Consider the following 18,036-nt stretch of genomic DNA (forward strand, 5'->3'; position numbering starts at 1 on the left):
TATCAGAAGTGACTTGAGAAACTGCAAGTTGCCTCTAGTGTGAGAAAATTGGTTGCAGATACATTGCCCAGATGTATTACCATCCTGTGGGAGGCTTCTCTCATGTCCCTGCATGAGAAGCTGGAGCTGACAGATGGGAGGTCACCCCATCTTGTGGATTTGAACTGTTGACCTTCAGGTCAGCAGTTCAGCTGGCACAAGGGTTTAACCCATTGCGCCACTGCGGCTCCTTCCCATCTTTCTTGAATTCACACAATGAGATCTGCTTGGGGTGATACGTAAAACTTTTCACATTTTGTCTGGAGATGGTATTTCTGGCTTGTACATTCCTCCTGATCACTAAAAATATGTTTTCTCTTCTATGTTGACATGAGTTTCCTGAAATGTTGACTATTCTGACTAGTGATGGTATTTCTTAATCTTCTTAGCCATCCCACCTGGCCACTATAAAACATGTTCCCCCTTCTCAGTTGTATTACTTTCTTTATTATACACAGGTGTCAGCAACACTGAGCATTCCTTTCTGGCAATGGTTTCTCAGGCACTTTGGCAAAAAGAGTGCAGCCTGTGGGATATCGGTAAGTAAGACCCAAACCCACTCCCCAGATCAACACAAAAACCTACTCAAACAGGCTGTTTGTTCACAGCTATTTAATCCAAGTAAGCATGTGGATTGAGGAGAACCATTTCACTGCTGAGTGTTTACACAGACCAGTTCCAAACTAGGATGGTGCCACAAAGACCATCTGAGTATGGATCAATCCAATCCAAGGAATATTAAGTCCCTCTGCATAGGTCGAGATAGGACGGGATACAAATGTCCTAAATAAATAAATAGCCGCTTTGAGTCCCCTCTGGGGTGAGAAAGGCAGGGTAGAATATGGCCATGGTCTAGAGGCATTTTCTCCTGACGTTTCACCTGCATCTATGACAAGCATCCTCAGAGGTAGTGAGGTCGGTTGGAACTAGGAAAAAGGGTTTATATATCTGTGGAATGACCAGGGTGGGAGAAAGAACTTTTGTGTGTTGGAGCTTGGTGTGAATGTTTAGCATTTGATTAGCATTTGATGGCCTGGCAGTGCCTGGGGCAATCTTTTATTGAGAGGTGATTCGGTGTCCTTGATTGTTTCCTCTCTGATGTTTTGCTGTTGTAATTTTATATTTTTTTAAATACTGGTAGCCAGATTGTACATCCCCAATGCAAACAACAAACAAATAAAAGCCAGCTTTAAACGAAATGTTAGTCCCTGTGCAGAGGAGGCCATGTTCACATGTAAAAAAATCTAGATTTTCCAGAAGAGTGTGAGGCAAGAGGTAATCTTTTAAACTTTTATTTAAATGTATTGTCGAAGGCTTTCATGGCCGGAATCACTAGGTTGTTGTAGGTTTTTTCAGGCTATATGGCCATGTTCTAGAGGCATTCTCTCCTGACGCTTCGCCTGCACCTATGGCAAGCATCCTCAGAGGTAGTGAGGTCTGTTGGAACTAGGAAAATGTGTTTATATATCTGTGGAATGACCAGGGTGGGACAAAGAACTCTTGTCTGCTGGAGCTAGGTGTGAATGTTTCAACTGACTACCTTGATTAGCATTTGATGGCCTGGCAGTGCCTGGAGCAAACTTTTGTTGAGAGGTGATTAGATGTCCCTGATTGTTTTCCCTCTGCTGTTTTGCTGTTTTAATTTTAGAGTTTTTTTTAATACTGGTAGCCAGATTTTGTTCATTTTCATGGTTTCCTCCTTTCTGTTGAAATTGTCCACATGCTTGTGGATTTCAATGGCTTTTATTTAAATCCTCAGGGGTGTAAAAGTACTCAACTGAATCCTCAGATACGTTGTGTGTTATGCCAGCACTGGATATGAAGTGAATGCAATTTGTTTTTGTCTGTGTAGATGACCCCCGAGACCTTCAGGTCCTTGCTTCAAAGAATATTCATTTACTTTAATTACAATCAATTTACGCTTCAAATCAAATCTTTATTACAGTCATAGGCCAGCATAAGGAGGGTGGGGTGTAGTCCCATAAATGCATAATACATTAAAATCATTAATTTAAGTGATGGCAAATGTTATGGTTTAGTTAAGGGGAGGAAATGCAACAAGAGAAGTGGACAACTGGGCGCTTAACCTTTCTGCAGTTTTGTCCATTTGATTTTCCTTAAACCAGTGAACCTCTCGATTCCCTAAAGCCTTGCTTGGTAGTCCTTTGCTGGTTTCTCCTTCCCCACATACTTCTGCTTAGCATACCATGTAATTGCTCACCCAAATGAGCTAATTATGCAGTCTCTTCTTATTGGCAGCTTCTGAACTGTGTCAGGAAAATGCTTTATTACTGCAAATTGTCAATTACAGTTAATAGGAAGAACAAGAGCAATTGCTACCCACAGCCATTCGTCTAGAAATACTTACACATCAGTGCTGAGTTCTTTTCCTGTCTTCTTGGGTTACGCTAGCAAGATTCTCAGAACATTAGTCTTGAGTTTATCTCCTTTTGGGTCATATTACTTCCCTAGGTTTATCCATTTCTGAATACTTTGGTTTCTGAGTGGACAAATGTTGCTGCAGTGCTGAATCTTCCTTCTGGCCACATTGCAATTTTGTATTATTAGAGTGCTCTCTTGTGGCGAAATTATGCTGAGCACTGTAGGCCAATTCAAGTATTATGCAAGCTCTGTTTTTCCTCTTCCAGAGTTCAGTAGCTCAGTAGCTCTTTTGCTTTGATTGTATAGATCAGGGGTCCTCAAACTTTTAAAACAGAGGGCCAGGTCACCGTCCCTCAAACTCTTGGAGGGCCGGATTATAATTTGAAAAAAACATGAATGCACTCCTATGCACACTGTACATATCTTATTTGTAGTGCAAAAAAACACTTAAGAACAATGCAATAATTAAAATGAAGAAAAAATTTAAGAAATATAAACTTATTAGTATTTCAGTGGGAAGTGTGGGTCTGCTTTTGGCTGATGAGATAGGATTGTTGTTGTTGTTGTTGTTGTTGTGTGCTTTCAAGTCATTTCAGACTTAGGTTGACCCTGGGTGAGGGCCGGGTAAAGTACCTTGGAGGGTCGTATCTGGCCCCCGGGCCGTAGTTTGAGGACTCCTGGTATAGAGAGAGAACTATTTCGTCCAGTGTTTCTCAACTTGGGGGTTGGGACTCCTGGGGTAGAGTCACGAAGGAGTTTCAGAGGGGTCACCAAAGACCATCAGAAAACATACATTTACATACCCTTTGGCAGAGAAGGCTGAAGATCTCTCCACCCGTCTTTCTCTTCCTTTTTGGAAACAGACGGCAAATCCTCCCACCAAAAGCCCTCCTCCGCTGTGATTGGCCGGCCTCTCAGTCAATGTGAGGGCTGTTTCTTGGACTCCAAGTGGGGAGGGGAGAGCAGGCGTAATGCACTTGTGCAGGCGAGGGAGAGCGTGTAAGATTGGAAGGAGGTTCACACCAGTGAGTTACTTCAAGGCATTTGAATTCTGTGTGGGAAGTTTGGCCCAATTCTATCATTGGTGGGATTCAGAATGCTCTTTGATTGTTGGTGAACTATACATCCCAGCAACTACAACTCCCAAATGTCAAGTGTGTTTTCCCACCAGTGTTCACATTTGGGCATATTGAGTATCTGTGCCAGTTTTGGTCCAGATCCATCATTGTTCGGCTCCATGGTACTCTCCGGATGGAGGTGAACCTCAATTCCAAAACTCAAGGTCAGTGCCCACCAAACCCTTCCAGTATTTTCTGTTGGTCATGGGAGTTCTATGTACCAAGGTTGGTTCAATTACATCGTTAGTGGAGTTCAGAATGCTCTTTGATTGTAGGTGAACTATAAATACCAGCAACTACGACACCCAAATGACAAAATGAATCCCCCAAACCCCACCAGTATTCAAATTTGGACATATCAGGTATTTGTGCCAAATTTGATCCAGTGAATGAAAATACATCCTGCATATCAGATATTTACATTATGATTCATAACAGGAGCAACATTACAGTTATAAAGTAGCAATGATTTTTTTTAATGGTTGGGGGTCACCACAACATTGGTGCGGCAACACCAGAGGCACTCCAAGTGGCCAGATACTGGTCAAAGGACATTTAATCAACTACCAAGCTTTCAAACTTTGTGTTTTGTCTGTTTGTTTGTTTGTTTTGTTAAAAATGTAATACAACTGCCTGGTTGCTCCTGACACAATAAATAAATAAACCACAACATGAAGGGTCATGGCATTAGGAAGGTTGAGAAACACTGATCTAGCCAGAAGGGCCCCATCAAACTGTTTTAAAGAAATAGCAGTGTTAGTCTGTGTTTGCCTAAAAAGGAAACTTAGGAAGGAATTTAGCAGAACATATAAAACATTTATTTTAAGGTGTTCATGGAAATTGTTCAGGTTAAAAAAAATAACTGTTTTACTCATGAATTTTAACTGGTTAACCAAATCCTCGTGCTAAGTCTATGAGATGCAAAAAATTAAGAGTCCCTCCAGAACTGCAAGCACTATCTCAAGCAAATATTGACAATTTATTCACACTGTCATTACTTGCAGCAATAGCCGATGTAGTGAAGCAACCAAGTTGCGGGGAGGGGGGGTGTTGAATGCTCCCATTAAGGAGGCCAGACTTGGTGGAGGTGGTTGACAGGGGCAGAGCTGCAGACCCTCAGTACATTCTTGGTTGTCTTCTAATACTAATGTGATAAGAACGTAATAGAGCACTTTAAGGTGCCTGCCGTCTGCTGCTAGATTGCACCAGCACTTACGCCCCTTCCCTGTCCCTCTGTGCCGCACTTTAATTCATCGTTGAACAGAGCACTTTAGATCTAGCACTTTATAAATGTGCCCGATGGCACGTAGTATTTGTTGCTGAGTGAATATTATTATTGACGGTGTTGCACTCTCCCAGCTTTGCCCTCCAGGGTTCTCCGTGCAACACCAACCAAGAGCCGGAGGACGGGGAGGCGGGGTCGCGGTAGTCTATAGAGATTCCATCCATCTGACCAGGAGCCCCATCCCGCAGACCACAAATTTTGAATGCGTCCACCTGAGGGTGGGTGACCGGGACAGAATAGGGATTCTGTTAGTGTACCGTCCACCTCGCTGCACTACAGTCTCCCTACCTGAGCTAGCGGGGGTGGTCTCGAGCCTGGCGGTGGAGTCCCAACGGCTTCTTGTGCTGGGGGACTTCAACATCCATGCCGAGGCGACCCTCACAGGAGCGGCTCAGGACTTCATGTCCGCCATGGCAACCATGGGGCTGTCCCAACGAATAACTGGCCCCACCCACTGCGCTGGACACACATTGGACTTGGTCTTCTGCCAGGGATGGGAGCAGGGTGGCGGTGTGGAGGAGTTGTCTATCTCTCCGTTGCCATGGACCGACCACTTCCTGATCAGATTTAGACTTACTGCGGCCCCTAACCTCCGCAAAGGTGGAGGACCCATTAAGATGGTCCGCCCCAGGAGGCTTATGGATCCGAATGGATTCCTGACGGCTCTTGGGGATTTTCCCGCCACCTCGGTAGGTGACCATGTCGAGGCCTTGGTCGCTCTCTGGAATGGAGAGATGACCAGGGCAATTGACAGGATCGCTCCGGAACGTCCCCTCTCAAGTAACCGAGCTAAACCAGCTCCTTGGTTTACTGAGGAGCTGGCAGCGATGAAGCGAAGGAAGAGGGAACTAGAGAGCGTGTGGCGCTCGGACCCAAGCGAGCCAAATCGAGCACGGTTTGTGTCCTTTCTAAGGGCATATGCCGCGGCAATAAAAGCCGCAAAGAAATCTTTCTTTGCGGCCACTATTGCGTCTGCAAAAAACCGTCCGGCGGAGTTGTTTCGGATTGTCAGAGGCCTTTTAACTCCCCCTACCTCAGGTGGGAGCCCTGACAATTCGGTCACGCGCTGTGAAGCATTTGCTCGGTTCTTTGCAGACAAAGTCGCTTTGATCCGCTCTGGGCTGGACACCACATTAAATGCAGTCTCTGTGGATGTGACACAAGCACCTGCTTGTCCTATTTTGATGGATTCTTTTCAGTTTGTGAAGCCCGAGGATGTGGACAAGATACTTGGAGGAATGAGGCCCACCACGTCCATCCTAGACCCCTGCCCATCCTGGCTTCTGAAGGAGGCCAGAGGGGGATTGGCCGAGTGGGTAACGGTGGTGGTTAATGCCTCCCTTCGGGAAGGCAAGATTCCAGCGAGCCTAAAACAGGCTATTATAAAGCCGCTGTTGAAGAAACCATCATTGGACCCCACCAAATTCGACAACTTTCGGCCCGTTTCCAATCTTCCCTTCTTGGGCAAAGTCATGGAAAGCGTGGTGGCCTCACAACTCCAGGTATTCTTGAGAGACACGGATTATCTGGATTCGGCACAGTCTGGTTTCAGACCGGGACATGGTACCGAGACGGTCTTGGTCGCCTTAGTGGATGATCTGCGCCGGGAGCTAGACAGGGGGAGTGTGTCCCTGTTGGTGCTCCTGGACCTCTCAGCGGCCTTCGATACCGTCGACCACGGTATTCTTCTGGGGCGCCTTGCAGAGATGGGTCTCGGGGGCACTGCTTTGCAGTGGCTCCGGTCATTTCTGGAGGGTCGTACCCAGAAGGTGTTATTGGGGGACTCCTGTTCAACACCACAGCCTTTGACCTGTGGGGTTCCTCAGGGTTCTATCTTGTCCCCCATGCTGTTTAACATCTACATGAAGCCGCTGGGTGAGATCATCCGGAGTTTCGGGGTGCGGTGTCATCTGTACGCAGATGACGTCCAACTCTGTCACTCCTTTCCACCTGCTACTAAGGAGGCTGTCGAAGTCCTGAACCGGTGCCTGGCCGCTGTAATGGTCTGGATGAGGGCGAACAAACTGAAATTAAATCCAGACAAGACAGAGGTACTCCTGGTCAGTCGCAAGGCCGAGCAGGGTATAGGGTTACAGCCTGTGCTGGACGGGGTCGCACTCCCCTTGAAGGCGCAGGTTCGCAGCTTGGGTGTGACCCTGGATTCGTCACTGAGCCTGGATCCCCAGGTCTCAGCGGTGACCAGGGGAGCATTTGCACAGCTTAGGCTCGTGCGCCAGCTGCGCCCGTATCTTGGGAAGTCTGACTTGGCCACGGTGGTACACGCTTTGGTCACATCCCGCCTCGACTACTGCAACACTCTCTACGTGGGGCTGCCCTTGAAGACGGCCCGGAAGCTCCAGCTAGTCCAGCGCGCGGCAGCCATGTTGTTAACAGGAGCAGGGCGCAGGGAGCATACAACGCCCCTGCTGTCCCAGCTCCACTGGCTGCCGATTTGCTACCGGGCCCAATTTAAGGTGCTGGTACTATCCTACAAAGCCCTAAACGGTTCCGGCCCAAAATACCTTGCAGACCGCATCTCGGCCTACGAGCCCACGAGGGCCTTGAGATCATCTGGGGAGGCCCTTCTCTCGGTCCCGCCTGCCTCACAGGCACGTCTGGCGGGGACGAGAGAGCGGGCCTTCTCGGTGGTGGCCCCCCGGCTGTGGAACTCCCTCCCTGCTGAAGTTAGACAGGCGCCCTCCCTTTTGGCCTTTCGCAAGGGCCTGAAAACATGGCTTTTCGAGATGGCTTTCAATTGAGTGCTATGTTATTGGAAATGACGACCGGAATGGACTACGACTATGAGAATGATTATGTCCCTATGATATGACGAAGCGGATTTTTAGTATAAGTAGATGTTTGTAGTAGTAGAATGTTGGTTATAGTCTTGACTTATTGTAAACTGTCTTTTTGTATGTTGTTGTACACCGCCACGAATCGCCCTAGGGCTGAGAGCGGCGGTTAATAAGTGCAAGTAATAAATAAATAAATAAATAATAAATAAATATTGAAGGCTGCTCTGCCCCTTGCTGTGCTCTTTGCTTCAGCGTGACCATAACCCTCCCCCAAATTTTCAAACACCCCCCCCCCAAAATTTTAAACCCTTCCCAAAAATTTTTTTTACACTGCCACATAATCCAGTTTAAAACTGATAATGTGGATTTTAAATGGCAGTGTAGATGGGGCCTGTAACATCCTCAGGTTTTGGGGCATTGTATAGAGGAAGGCAGGGAATTCAGTTTCTACAGCGTTGTACATTGATTACAGATAACACCTCTATCTTACTGCCTTTATATCCTTGCTTGGGTACCTACACATTATGTACTGGAATCAGTAGTACAGCAACAGAGGTCATACTTGGTGTTTAAAGGGCCAGGCTGTCATGGACAGGAGGGCTGGGGGTAAAGGGAAAGTTATTGACTCTGATAGCAGTCAAATACAGCTCTCCCTTGGGCAGGAAATATCTGACAGCAGCCATCGGTTGTAATTTGCAAAATCAATCAAGTTAAATAATTACATTACTTTCTGTTAGCCTCAGTCTAATATTGCATTTTTTGTTTATGTGCCCATTTGTGTGTATTTAGCAATCACATTATTTTAAAACCAGTGAAAGATTAAGTTTGTATAGCAAACTTTTGTATTAGCCATGGCAATTTTAATGGGGGCTCTTCCAATTTAGGACCCATGAAAATCCTTCCTCAGTGTCTTGCTGTGACAAATATTAATCTTTTCATGGATGGAGTATACTTGTCAGGCTTGATCTGTTGTCAGAAGTTCAATCATTAGAATTTGTCTAATATTTTTGACCTTGTTAGGGACAGTACCACTCCACTGTTTTGTTTTGAATGTCCCATAATAAAAACAAATAAAAAAAACTCTCTTTCACCTGCATTTCCTTTTCTTCCAGTGGATGATCCCTTTTACGATAATGCTGGTGACGATCCCAAATGTGTTCCTTGCCTACATGGTGGCTTTTGTATCTGGGCTGAGCACTGCAGCATCTATGCTGTTGCCATGGTAGGACAATCTTGTGCCTGGGCTTGCGTATGTACTAGGTAGAGATTAGTGGTTCTCAAAACTTACAAGAAAATTTTGTTATTTGTACAAGATATCAGTCTTGGTGGTACAGGCTGAAGATCCCTTAACTGGAATTCTGAAATACTCCTCCCTCCCCCTATATCTTGCAGTTGCAACAAGAGGCAAAGTGGATATGATCTTGCACTTCATTGATGAGGAATCGTCAATTAATGGAGGGGAAAAAGCAGAGATCACTATTATTATTATTATTATTATTATTAGTAGTAGTAGTAGTAGTAGTATCATTATATTGGTACGCAATTTGACCACAACTCTTTGTTGTGGAAGGGGCTGCAGACCATGTGATCAGAACTGGGCTTGTTCAGGGCTCAGACTCCATTTTAGAAATAGTGTACATTTAAAAGCCAGCAGGAACAGTTTGTTTTGGACTTCAGTAGGAACAGAATGGTGTATAGAAGCCATTCAACTCCATTGGATTTTCAGACTAGAGACTCTATTAAACTCTCAAAACTGAGAGATGCTTTGGACTATGGACTATTGATTATAAAATTAATGTATATATATATGAGAGAGAAGATTAACACACACACACACACACACACACATATATATATATATATATATATATGAATGAGAGAGAAGATTAACACACACACACATATATATATGAATGAGAGAGAAGATTAACACACGAGAGAGTTGCAGAAGTGCTCTTTTAGTTTCTCTGTGTAAGTAACACAGGGCATTAATTTTATTTTATATATATATATATGAATGCTGGTGAATGCCATTTCCCCAAAAGGCATTTTGGGAATTCAAATTCCAAACTCCAGAATTATGCACATAAATGACTGAGATACTGACACTTTTGCTTTCTTTTGGTTCAATGTATACACATACTTCGTTTCAGGCACAAAATGATTGAAAACATAGCGCATAAAATTATACTAGGCTGCATATATATGAATATGTATAGGAAACAAAATAAATTTTGTGTTGAAAAGTAATTCTCATCTCCAAGATACAGTATGTCATTATCTATGTATATGCAGATCTGAAAATTTTGGAAAATGGCTATCTCCAGAACCTTTGGAGATTTATGATCTTTAGAAAGGGATGACCTTGTTAGAAGTCACAACTTGTTGAAAAATGATGCCATAACTTCTTGGTTAAAGCATGACCTGTCAGAATCATAATCTTTTGGGAAAACGGCATTCATCAGCAGCCTAATACACACACACATATACAGCAGAGTTTCAGAAGTGTTCTTTTAGTTGCCCAAAAAAATATAGTGTCCCTTAAAATATATTTGCCTTTAAATCATGCTCTCAAGAGACAAAAATAAGCAGTTGGTTTGCTCACAAAATTCATTGATTCAGCATATAGGAAAGTACTTTGCATATCAATCCAGTTACAAGTAGATTTTGTTTCTCTGTGTAGATAACACTGGGCATCATTCTTATAATCAATAGCCCAAAGCATCTCTGTCTAGTCAGAAAGTCCAATGGAGTCTAATGACTTCTGTACAGCATACTGTTTCTACTGAAGTCCAAAGCAAACTTTTCCTGCTGGCTTCTAAAGGCACGCTACTTCTAAAATGGAGTCTGAGCCCCGAACAAGCCCAGTTCTGATCACATGGTCTGCAGTCCCTCCCACAACAAAGAGTTAAGGTCAAATTTCATCAATATATAATGATGATGATGATGATGATTTATTTAATAATATAAATAATAACGTATGTATATCCTGCCACAATCTCCCAAAAGGGACTCAGGGCAGCTTACAAGGCACTCCAAGGGCAGCATAACAAATATGGTACATGAATATAAAACAATACACACATATACAATACAGGAAGCAATCTGAACTACACACACACACATACAAATAACTAGTGGAGGTTTTAGAAGCTTGCTATTTCCAACACAAAAAGACTGGAAATCCGAAACAATTCTGGTCCCAAGCATTTCAGATAAGGGATACTCAAACAATATCTGTAAGATTAACTTGCTCAAACCATTTCAAAAAGAGAGACCACGTGAGAACTTCACTACCTCCCAGGGCAAAATGGACAGAAATTGCTGATCTGTAGGAAACTGCTCTACGAGTCTGAAAAGTGAAAATATCTGAGCGTCAAGCAATAAAACTTCCCCTTGTTAAACTATGTATGCAAATAGTCATGATGTAATGGGGCTGAAACCGCTAAAGGCTAAACATGAGACTGTTAAATATTCATTGGTTTAAAAATCACATTTAATTTTAGATCCGCTCTGTCTCATTTGCCAGCCATAGGCTTGCAAGAATAATACCAACAACAGAGGTTAAAATAATTTTGAGCATCATGAGTTTTTAAAAATCAGTTTTGATATGCTATCTAAACATTTTGTGTTTGGGAGAGTCTAAATAAGGTTAAGAATAATTTTTGTTGCTAATGGCTATATCAATGTCCACAGGAGGAACTGAGCGCAACTGCAGTGTTAGTCTGTTGCTGCAAAAATATGGAAATATATTGTAGTATCTCAAAGACTAAAATATGTATTGTGACATTGACTTTTGGGAACTACAGCCCATCTGATCAGATGCATGATCTTGCAGCCCTTGCTCTGAGAGCCCTTTGCCATTTTAATACTATTTGTAACATATCAGAAAGCCCTAAAATTGGACCACTAAATCCATGGGCAAGCTGGAATTGAAATGATCCAGGCTTGATCCTGGAAGTGGCCATGCACGCCCCTATTCAAGTTGTTGCAATTGACTATTAGCATCCACAAGGTCCAGTTGGGCTGAGGCTGCACCAGCTCTGCTGGACTGTCATCTCTTCATGTCATTGTCTCTGCTCTCAACTAGCCAAAGAGCGTCATAAAATTCATGATGGCCATTGCAGAACTTCATTCACACTCATGATGCAGAGCTTCGTACACATTCATGATGGCCACCACAGAACTTCATGCAAATTCATGATGGCTGTTGCAAAGCTCCATGCAAACTCGTGATGGGCATTGCAGAGCTTCATGCAAATTCATGATGGTCATCACAGAGCTTTGTAAAAATCCATGATGACCATCACAGAGCTTCATGCAAACTCATGATGGCCATCAGAAAGCTTCATACAGATTCATGATGGCTGTTGCAGAGCTCCATGCAAACTCGTGATGGACGTTGCAGAGGTTCATGCAAATTCATCATGGGCACCGCAGAGCTTCTTACAAACTCATGATGGCTATAGAACAGCTTCATGTAAACTCATGATGACCATCACAGAGCTTCATGTAAACTCATGATGACCATCACAGAGCTTCATGCAAATTCATGATGGCCATCACAGAGCTTCATGCAAACTCTTGATGGCCATTGTAGGTGCCCCATTCTGACATCAGCAGAGGTACACAGGACCAGGAAGAAGGAGGGACCAATCTCCACATCTTCTTCCTTATGAGCACCTCTGTTGATGTCAGAATCGGACACTCACAATGACCAGGAACTCTTCATAGAAATCTGTGACTGACAAATAGGCTGATAAGCCAGGGAAAGGGTGATAGCAGTGGTGTCCCATCTGGAAAATGGGCCAGTTCAGATTGCTTCAATCAAACTATCCATGCTGCCCTGAAACCATGAGATACTCAGTAGTATCTAGCAAACTCCAGAACATCCCTCAACTTTGCCTGAAGCAGGATAAAGCTGTTTAACTTAGGAAAACCCATGATACTCACCATCATGTGGACAGCCAGGAGTCGATTCAGAGTGAGTCTGGGTTTACTCACCCATGTAGACTCACTCAAAATACGGGTTACATCATACAGAGAATGTATGATGTGCTAGCTCTTTCAACTGAGAAAAGGCCACGAGAGTAACAGAATAAACAGGTATGTAATAAATGAAACCAAAGAGCTGTTCAAACTGAGGAAATGATTTCCTCTAGATGTGCCTTTGTAATGGACTTTTAAACAGCCAGAATTACCTGGAGATGATTTGAGAAATGACTGTATGAGCAGAAGTATAGATGTTTGGGATCTCTCTCAAGTAATAGCTTGAAAAGCTCTACAAATTTCTATTATCAATGCTCATTACAAAAGTCCTCCTGGGGAATATGGTACATTCATTCAGTCATATTATCTGTTGTTCTTGATAGCACTAAACCATTGACAGAAATAATGAAAATTGATGTTAATCAAGAATACAGTCCCATGCTCCCTCAGCCATGCTTATACCTGGATAGCAAAGCTTCTCCAGTATTAGTTTCCACTGACAGATCTGAGGGACATAATAAATTGCTTCAAAATTTGTTTAAAAACCTGACCGAAATAGTTTGTGATTTATTTAAAACTGGTAAGTGGTATATTTTTCATTAAACGAACCATACAACACGGCAATGTATTTTTCATGTGGTAATTATAAAATACATTTTACAGAAATATCTAATAAAAATGTGTATTTATTTATTTATGGTTAAAGGTCCATGTTGCCTGATATAGTTGACCGCTTTCGAGTGCAGAATCCTCATTCCGTCGGACATGAGACCATTTTCTATTCTTCATATGTTTTTTTCACCAAGATATCATCTGGGATTGGATTGGGGATTTCCTTCTCGACTCTAGAGTGAGTGGCTTCTTTCATACTCTGAACTTGGTCATCATGAGAACATTGTGTTGTGAGACGTGTACACAACAAATACATCTTTTGAGTGTTGGAGGCAGTAGTATGTATCTAGCACTATTGTTGCCAGGCTTTAGCACAGCAGGTTAACTGCCAGCCTCCTCTTGCCAACCAAATGGTTGACAGTTTGAAACCCAGGTCAAGGTGAGCTCCTGGCCTTTAACCTAGCTTCTGCCTACCTAGCAATTTTGAAAACAGCAATGTATGGCGCAGTGGGTTAAACCTCTAAGTTGCTGAACTTGCTGACCGAAAGATCACTGGTTCAAATCTGAGGAGAGGGGGTGAGCTCCTGCTGTTAGTTCCAGCTTCTGCCAACCTAATAGTTCAAAAACATGCAAATGGCAGTAGATCAATAGATACCTCTCTGGCGGGCAGGTAACAGTGTTCCATGCAGTCATACCGGCTACATTTCACAGATAAATAAACCCCACTTATCTAGTTTCCAACAGACCTCACAAACTCTGAGAATGCCTGCCATAGATGCGTCCGGAGAGAATGTTTCTGGAATATGGCCATACAGCCTGGAAAACTCACAACAACCCAACCTCTGCTACAGTTCTGTTACTTTTTAAAAAATTAGATACAAAGTTCTACATAAAGGATAGAAATACTTTTTTTGAGGAATTGAGCTACATAAAGTATGTACTGATGAGTAGGATTGCAGAAGGGATGCAATCCTGACAGAGGTCAAAACTCTATTGCCTTTCTCAGCCATTTGCTGTTTCCATAATGTGCAATTTTCTCAGAGGTTGAATGAAATGTGCTTGTGGCGTATTTTCAGTGTTGGCATCATTTGGAAAAATACTTGTCTCTGGAGAAGCTTATTTGATATGAAGGGGCCAATAAAGCACTAGAAAGAAATGGGAGAAACTTTAAACTGGAAGGAAGAGGTTTTATGTGTGTGAAATAGTATAGAGATTACAACTGTAATAACGCTGTAAATTTTTCATAGTCTTGCAGGTTACAAATCAAGGGCATGCAAGCAGTCCAGCAGTGTTGTTATCGTGCTAAAAGTCTTGATCGGTGCCATTCCAGCCATCCTCATTCTATTAGGCTTATTTATACTATATTTCTATCCAATTAATGAGAAGAGTCGAAAAGAAACGAAGTATGCCCTTGAAAATCTAAGGTAAGTTTGTACCACTAGGAGATTCTCCTGGCATTTACTACAGGAGCTTCTCGTAGGATAAATGAAGCATGCTACAACATGTGGCACTAGCTATCTTACATCGAGTTAGTCTACATGGATGGTTTTAGCTGTTTTAATGTCTTAATCTATGTTGTGAGCTGCATTTGGTCCCATATTGGGAGAAAAGAAGGCCATAAACACTCTGAAATAGACAAAATAATTTTATTTTCTGGCACTACCTCTGCAGTTTTAGAAAGGAGCTATGCAGGAGGTGTAGCATTCTGGCACCTCCATTTCCATTTGCTGGTGTGAACACCTCAAGAGGAGAGTCTCTTCAATTTGTGGAGGTTCTTCACATGAAAAAGAGCAGTTGTTCACACAAAGAACCTCAACAGATAAAAGAAGCCTCTCCTTTGTAGGCATGTAAGCAAATGAAATAAAAATCGAAGATATAGTGCTCTCATACTTCCCCATTTTTGTTTAAACAATATGGTTACATAATATGGCACAATGAGTTAAATTCTTGTGCTAGCAGGACTGCGGACCAACAGGTCACCAGTTTGAATCCGGGGAGAGTGTTGAGCTCCCTCTGTCAGCTCTAGCTCCCCATGCAGGGACATGAGAGAAGCCTCCCACAAGGATGTGAAAACATCAAACATCTGGGCATCCTCTGAGCAACACCCTTGGAGACGGCCAATTCTCTCACCAGAAGCAACTTGCAGTTTCTCAAGTCGCTCCTGACATGAAAAAAATGGTTAATTTAATAAGAGCAATGTTCTTTTCTTTCATTGTTGACTAGAGAAGTCAGAGATTTTGTTTGCCAAGTGCATACGTTGTCCTAGCATGAATTGTATTTTTTCCTACACTGCAGACTTCTGTTGTTGGGGTTGGGTAACTCTTACTCCACAGCAATTGCAGAGTATATTATTATTATTATTATTATTATTATTATTATTATTCCCCACCTTTCTTCCTGCTTAGCACAGGGTTGGAATAGATGGCCCATCTATAGATGGCCCAACAATGTGATGTGGCAGCAAAAAAAGCCAATGGGATTTTGGCCTGCATCAATAGGAGCATAGTGTCTAGATCTAAGGAAGTCATGCTACCCCTCTATTCTGCTTTGGTTAGACCACATCTGGAATATTGTGTCCAATTCTGGGCACCACAATTCAAGAGAGATATTGACAAGCTGGAATGTGTCCAGAGGAGGGCGACTAAAATGATCAAGGGTCTGGAGAACAAGCCCTATGAGGAGCGGCTTAGGGAACTGGGCATGTTTAGCCTGAAGAAGAGAAGGCTGAGAGGAGATATGATAGCCATGTATAAATATGTGAGAGGAAGCCACAGGGAGGAGGGAGCAAGCTTGTTTTCTGCTTCCTTGGAGACTAGGACGCGGAACAATGGCTTCAAACTACAAGAGAGGAGATTCCATCTGAACATGAGGAAGAACTTCCTGACTGTGAGAGCCGTTCAGCAGTGGAACTCTCTGCCCCGGAGTGTGGTGGAGACTCCTTCTTTGGAAGCTTTTAAGCAGAGGCTGGATGGCCATTTGTCAGGGGTGATTTGAATGCAATATTCCTGCTTCTTGGCAGGGGGTTGGACTGGATGGCCCATGAGGTCTCTTCCAACTCTTTGATTCTATGATTCTATGATTCTATGATCTGGTCTCTTTCAACTCTGTGATACTATGATTCTCCAGAAAGTTTTTTGATGTGTCACATAACTGCAAGTAGGCAGTGCAGCATCAAAAGGGCAAGACGCAGGTTCCATCTATACTACCATATAATGCAGTTTGAAACTGCATAATATGATGAGTGTGGACAATTTAACTGCATTATAGAAGTGTATACTGACCACAAAATCAAGTTTCAAATTGCATTATATGGCAGTGTAGATGAGACCCCAGATTGCATACCTCTTGATTGGAAACTTTCACAGGGAGTTGTGCATTTAAATATGTGCATTTGTTAGAGTTTGTAGCATTTGTGTGTTTTTGACTGTGCTGTGACTCACTTTGAGCCATGAGAAGAGGTGGGTAAGAAATAAAATTATTATTAGATACACAACACAATTAATACACTGTAAACAAGATCAGCATGCTGGTTGTTGTATTGGATCACACATCGGACACTTCCCAAGTGATGTATGGGTGAATAATGTGGGCAGATCTGAGTAAGGTGGCCTTTTGCAGCTGACAGAAGGTAAATTTGTCAGCACCAATTGTTTTCAAGGTCTTTAGGCACTGCACTCAGTGTGCCGATCACCACTGTCGCCATCTTTACTGGCTTGTGCCAGAAACTTTGCAGTTCGATCTTTTACAGGGAGATGTGCATTTTAATATGTGTTTGTAGATTTTGTAGTATATGTGTGTTTTTGGCTGTGCTGTGACCTGCCTCAAGCCATGAGGAACAGCCGTAAGAAAATAATAATAATAATAATAATAATAATAATAATAATAATAATAATAATAACAACTTTACTGACATAAAAACACAGTATGGCACAGCAAACGAGATATATATGCTGGATTTCATATCACAACATCACAAGTTGAACACTTCCCAAGTATTTAGGATTTTGTGAGAATGATGCAAGCGATCCAAGTAAGGTGGCTTTTTGCAGTTGACAGATCATGATTTTGCCAATGTTTATTGTTTTCAAATGCCAGCTGAGGTATTTTGGCATGGCACCCAGTGTGCCGATTACCACTGGGACCACCTGTACTGGTTTATGCCAGAGCTTTTGCATACATATGTGTTCTGGAGCAATTCCCCAAAGCCCACTTTAAAAGCAAAACAGACCCCATCCCTACATGGCCATTTTCCTGGAGAGTGGAAGATCAGCAGAGGCATGTCCAGCTATTTGTCTGTAGCTGCAGCAGACTGCCAGCATGTTTAACAAGATAAGAGCCATCATTTTCTGAGTATATTAATGACACTGCATGCCACAGAAAGAGTGTCTCTTCATGCAAAATTACTTTGCATTTTTCAAAACAGGAGGAATTATCCAAGCATTGAAATGCTCCCAGAAAATGAAGAAAACACATCAATGTGAAAGCCTGAACAGAAAAAGCTGCTAGCAACCAAAATCTGATCGGTGAATGAAAGCATATTTGTTTTACCTCAATTTAGCTTTGTCTCAAACCACATTTATCTAATGCCTGCCATAGATGTGGGAGAAATGTCAGGAGAGATGCTTCTGGAACATGGCCATACAGCCCAGGAAACTCACAGCAACCCACTGTTTCAAAGTGCTTGAATAAAGGACTTCACTGCAGTATACCGCATCCTCCTAACAAAAAATCTGCAGTGAAAAATACCACTCCCAAGACAAAATAAAGTGCACAGCCCAACTTTACCAAATATTCCGCAAATCTTGTGATGAGTTAT

The 18,036-nt window shown here is 42.8% G+C and overlaps 1 protein-coding gene across 1 annotated transcript in view; it reads left to right on the forward strand.

Moving 5' to 3' along the window:
- The window catches only part of MFSD2B (MFSD2 lysolipid transporter B, sphingolipid), a 45,631-nt gene extending 27,835 nt beyond the window's left edge, over positions 1-17,796 (forward strand). The window contains exons 10-14 of the mRNA XM_060786935.2: positions 498-578; positions 8,732-8,841; positions 13,315-13,458; positions 14,468-14,644; positions 17,644-17,796. Of these exons, the coding sequence (XP_060642918.2) occupies positions 498-578; positions 8,732-8,841; positions 13,315-13,458; positions 14,468-14,644; positions 17,644-17,701 (570 nt within the window). The 3' untranslated portion in view covers positions 17,702-17,796. The remainder of the gene's footprint in view (positions 1-497; positions 579-8,731; positions 8,842-13,314; positions 13,459-14,467; positions 14,645-17,643) is intronic.
- The last annotated feature ends 240 nt before the right edge of the window (positions 17,797-18,036 follow it).

The sequence above is a fragment of the Anolis sagrei genome, chromosome 1, assembly GCF_037176765.1.
Source record: "Anolis sagrei isolate rAnoSag1 chromosome 1, rAnoSag1.mat, whole genome shotgun sequence".
In the NCBI taxonomy this organism is placed as follows: domain Eukaryota; kingdom Metazoa; phylum Chordata; class Lepidosauria; order Squamata; family Dactyloidae; genus Anolis; species Anolis sagrei.